Raw genomic sequence first — 4,826 nt, 5'->3', positions numbered from 1 at the left:
TGAAATGTAAGCCAACTTTTATAAATCTCATTTTCAAACTGCTGGCAGCCCCTAATATGTGCTCTTAACGATTTTATTGAACAATCCAAAACAATATTCAACCAACATACTTTAGATATAACTTTTACTTTTTACGAACGTTGCTTTTGTACGCCCCTAATGAATAAATTTCATAAGAACGCGAGTGCTGACTCGATAACTTTTGAGCAAGCACGTCTCAGCTGTATATGCATCGAATCACATCTCCAGTAGTAGAGGTTCGCGGTGTAAACTGAACGGTTGCTTTAATTCACGCTGTTGCATGTGTGTAAATATATTTCATTGCAAATTATTTGAATCGCAACTACGTCTACACCACACAATACAATTATTCAATAATTTATTTTCCTCCATTAAACAGGTATTCGTGATTTGTAGCGGTACATTATTCGTGATCAGCGATTTCCTGTAGAGGAAGGCATAAAAGTAAATGTAGTCCATATCTCTACATAATTATATATACATATATATTATATACCACGTACATATATAAGTATATTTGTGCATGTGTAAGTGTGTAAGTGCAGAGAATGAAATACAAAGCTAATCTCTTATAAAGCGACCATAAATACATTTAATATTTATAATTTGAGTATGCAGTGACTCTAACAACAAATGAAACCTGGCTTATCAACTCAGCACAGCACAAATGGCGAACAATTGAGACATGCACGAAAAAAATAATATTTCATAAACTACTCAAAAAACCGCAGGCTGGAATGTATCCAACTTATCACGACAGCAGTACGTTTAGTAATTCCTTTCAACCCATAATACCTATGTACTATATTACGTACATAAGTTAAATGCAGTAAATAGGATGACAACATTCGGAAGTCTGTTGAAACACAAAATTCGTTTAAAACAAGAAAAAACGTTAACATCGGTTGCATCGAAACTGGAATACCCTTCACAAATATAAATGTTTTCATTCAACTTAATTTGGATCGGTTTGTTAAAGGACATGTGCAAAGTTAGAGATTGATATTGCATAAGCTGAGGGACTAGTTCGCACGCATACAAACAAACGGACGGTCAGACAAGACGGACATTCATTTGGACTAATTCCTAAATTTTTAGTATTATAGTCAACCAGAAGAGCGAGAATCATTATATTAGACAAGTCTTCATATTCATTTTATTATATAAAGGATTAAAAGATATAGTTAAATTTGGCACATCATAAGCAGAGATGCATTTAGAAGTATTACGTTAGCTCCTTCCTAGATGGTTAGGTACGGAATGTTTCCTCGCTGTGTTTAGGCAAACCTAATCTGTAGGGCGCTAACTTCAGTCAACAAAAAATATATATAAAAACTAATTTTATTTTAATAGAATAATAATAAGAATCCAGTTCGTATACATCTGATAGTATCAAATGGCCAGTGCTATACCTAAAAAGGACGTTGTGCGTCATGACAAACGTTTCAGCGATATAGTGTGGGAAAATTGTCATGAATTCTATGATAAAGAAAAACATATTGATGTTACGTTTTTGTGGCGGAGTTATCCTAAGCGGTTAGTTTAATTACGATTCAACGGTCATCCATTTATTAGAGTATTGGCTTAACACTTTTGTTTAGTATTACAGCTCATCGAATTATCTTGGCCGCTGCCAGTGTTTATTTCGACGAACTTTTTCAAACCAAGCAGGGTTCGGCTCCAGTTATTTACATTGAAAATATTGCACCGGATGAATTTGAGTTACTTATAGTTTACTGTTACACGGGTAGGCTCGAGCCTAAAATGCCTAACGTCAGTAGACTTTTAAATGGAGCCACGATTTTGAAGCTTGACGGCGCGGCTGCCCTTTGCACTGCTTACTTAAAAGGATCGACAGAAAGATCACGTCCACCACGCATTCCAGCTTTGCAATTACCTTCAAACAACCCAACATCAAATAATACTAACACAAATAAATCTATATTGGCAGTGCGACAAAGCATCGGAAAGCAGGTAAACTTTTTCAGAATTGAAAACTTTGAAACATTGACATATGCTCGGACAGGCAAAATTGTTGAGGGACTTTCGAAATAGCTCCCGATTTAATCTTAGAAAGAATAATCACACACATTGCACACGACGCTTACTGAGCACATCGATAGCTTGTTTAGTATTCTAGTTGCATGAACCTCATCACAGCAACAAGTTTCGAAATCAGAATACTATTATATTGGTCAAAAAAGTCTTGCGGTATTTTCGCTAGTTGGCGCTGAAAGCGCGTAGTTCTAGTTTTATTCGTCGCATCGGGTCATGCTATACCTTTTTGGAAAGCTCATTTCACGCGCTAACACGTGTTTGATTGATTGTCGTTTCTTTTAAGTCGTTCGTGAGTTATAGCGTCGCAAACATGGAGCAAAATAAAGAGAAAATACGGCATATTTTACAGTACTACTACGATAAAGGCAAAAATGCATCTCAAGCCGCCAATAAAATTTGTGCAGTTTATGGACCCGATACAGTTTTCATTTCCACCGCACAACGATGGTTTCAACGTTTTCGTTCTGGTGTAGAGGTGGTCGAAGATGCGCCACGCTCCGGAAGGCCTGTCGTCGAAAATTGCGATAAAATCGCTGAATTGGTCGAAAGAGACCGGCATAGTAGCAGCCGTAGCATCGGGCAAGAGCTGGGCATGAGTCATCAAAAATTCATTTCAATTTCAATAAAAAAAAATTCTATAAAAATACCGCAAGACTTTTTTGACAACCCATTAAAATAACTGACATTGAATTTAATTAACGATTGATCCTGAATAAATTAAACTCCAGTAGCAAAAGTCTGATTCTAAAGATGACAGGTAAGCTCCTAAATAAAAAGACGTTCACAAACTACTACGTACATATCTCACAGATTATTGGTACCAGACTATGCAACCATTCCATTGGATGTGAAATGTTTTTGAATATATTTACAATTATGCATTTTGAAAGGGAAACCTAGTTCTGAACTAACTCATCTCTATCTTATTTAAATAAGTTTGGACATTCTTTTACATAGGGACATCGGACGGATACTTTTGAATAAGTTCTCGTACTTTTAATATTAGCTTCCGCCGTGAGATAGAGTTTTACTCAACTTGACATTTTATTTCACAGGATACTGAGAGTTGTATTTACCGATGCGACGAGATGGAGAAGATATGGATACAGTGTGGTGTGTTAAAATTCCCCACACAACGAGCAGTTTTGGTGTACTCAAATAAAAGCCTAATAACTCTAGGTGGCATTAGCCCACAAAATCTACCGATGACTTGTGTGCACTCCTGCAATTTAGAGACTCAAATGTGGAAAAAATTGCCCCCCATGAAGGTTGCACGAGTTGGGTTGTGTGCTGTCATCGTAGACGGCATCATTTACGCAATAGGTGGATATATGAGCCAACAGTTCATTGCAACCATGACTGCAGAGAAGTTAGTGCTTTCCGATATTTAATTTGAATTCTATATAAAATATATGTTGCAATAGATTTGATCCTTCCACCGGCCAATGGACTTCACTACCTTCTATGTGTGTCTCCCGAGCTGAAAGTACGGCTGTGGCTATTGACCATCAAATTTATATACTTGGAGGTGTTGGAATCGATCGTGAAGAATTAAAGTCCGTTGAATGCTATAACATCAAAACAGGCAAGTGGCGTAAGTGCGCAGACATGCTTCAGGGACGTTTTAATTGCGGGGTAAAAGTATCATGAAATATGCAACTGTGGTCCAAAATAATGATACGAGTACTTTTATGACAGGCATCCGTTTTTAAAGATCTATTGTATGTAGTAAGTTCAGGAAACACGCAGCCCCCCTACAGGAGCGACGTAGAGTTTTACGATATGAAAACTGATACGTGGTCACAGGTGTATTAAAAAATTAAAAAAAAAGAGAAGTAAGTGTAAATATGTATCTTTTAGGCACCACCAGTCAATATAGCACGGAGTGGCATCTGTGGCGTAACACTAAGTGACCGTTTGATGGCCGTCGGCGGATCACCAACAACTGAGTTTAAAGGTATCGTCGAAGTGTACAAACCGACGCGAAATACTTGGATGCAAGTACGGCCTTTGCCGAGCAGCGGTAATTACAGTTGTTTCATAGTTCCAACAAAAGAGCTTCTTACAATCGGTAATAAAACTAAATCACCACAGGTTATAAAACCTTTTGGGCTGAAGTAAACACCTTTTTAAGCATATACATATTTGTACTTATATATGGTACTTATTAAGCTGAAGGAACTTGTTTGCAGAATGTCTGTCGACAAATCTTTTCAGCCATAAGCTGTATTGTGTTGAAATGAATAAACTTTAGACAATAAAACGTGAATTTACAGTCCAACTTCTTTATTGCGAATTATTGTACAACGAAGTTTTTATACCCTGAACATGGTATATTAAGTTTGCCATGATGTTTGTAACAGCCAAAAGGAAACGTCAGAGACCCTAAAAAATTATTTTTAATTTTTAATTGATCAAAATGACAAGCTGAGTCGATTTAGCTAGGTTCGTCTGTTTGTATACATACATAGATGCGATATTGTCCCTCATTTTAGGGGATTTGAAATTTTCCACACGTTCTTTTCTCCCCAAGAAGCCGCTCATTTGTCCGCCAATATTGTATCACTGTAGCTTAAAGTTGTCATACAAACAGAACAATCTAAATCATGTCTTGGTACGAAACATTTTTTATTTGACGAGATATCTTCACGAAATTTGGCAAACATTTTTGTCCAAGGCAAAAAAAAAAACTTAAATCGGAACCCATAGCATGTGTGTACATATGTACATAGCTGCCATACAAGCTG

The 4,826-nt window shown here is 36.8% G+C and overlaps 1 protein-coding gene across 6 annotated transcripts; it reads left to right on the top strand.

Annotated features, from left to right (window-relative positions):
* The first annotated feature begins 231 nt into the window (after window positions 1–231).
* LOC126759433 (kelch-like protein 5) lies at window positions 232–4,349 on the top strand. Of its 6 annotated transcripts, none has more exons than XM_050474229.1 (9): window positions 232–303; window positions 401–556; window positions 640–783; window positions 1,375–1,557; window positions 1,623–1,995; window positions 3,135–3,448; window positions 3,504–3,714; window positions 3,778–3,885; window positions 3,940–4,349. In XM_050474229.1, exons 4-9 carry the CDS (start codon window positions 1,418–1,420, stop codon window positions 4,198–4,200), a joined length of 1,407 nt encoding a protein of 468 aa, XP_050330186.1. In that variant the 5' UTR covers window positions 232–303; window positions 401–556; window positions 640–783; window positions 1,375–1,417; the 3' UTR covers window positions 4,201–4,349. The 6 variants fall into 6 exon arrangements, with proteins under 6 accessions (XP_050330186.1, XP_050330187.1, XP_050330184.1 ...); XM_050474230.1 differs by having other exon boundaries at window positions 640–989; XM_050474231.1 differs by having other exon boundaries at window positions 274–307; window positions 640–989.
* Window positions 4,350–4,826: the final 477 nt, after the last annotated feature.

The sequence above is a fragment of the Bactrocera neohumeralis genome, chromosome 5, assembly GCF_024586455.1.
Source record: "Bactrocera neohumeralis isolate Rockhampton chromosome 5, APGP_CSIRO_Bneo_wtdbg2-racon-allhic-juicebox.fasta_v2, whole genome shotgun sequence".
Taxonomy (NCBI): Eukaryota; Metazoa; Arthropoda; class Insecta; order Diptera; family Tephritidae; genus Bactrocera; species Bactrocera neohumeralis.
The sequence above is the reverse complement of the archived record's forward strand: the minus strand, read 5'-3'. Positions and strand labels throughout refer to the sequence as shown.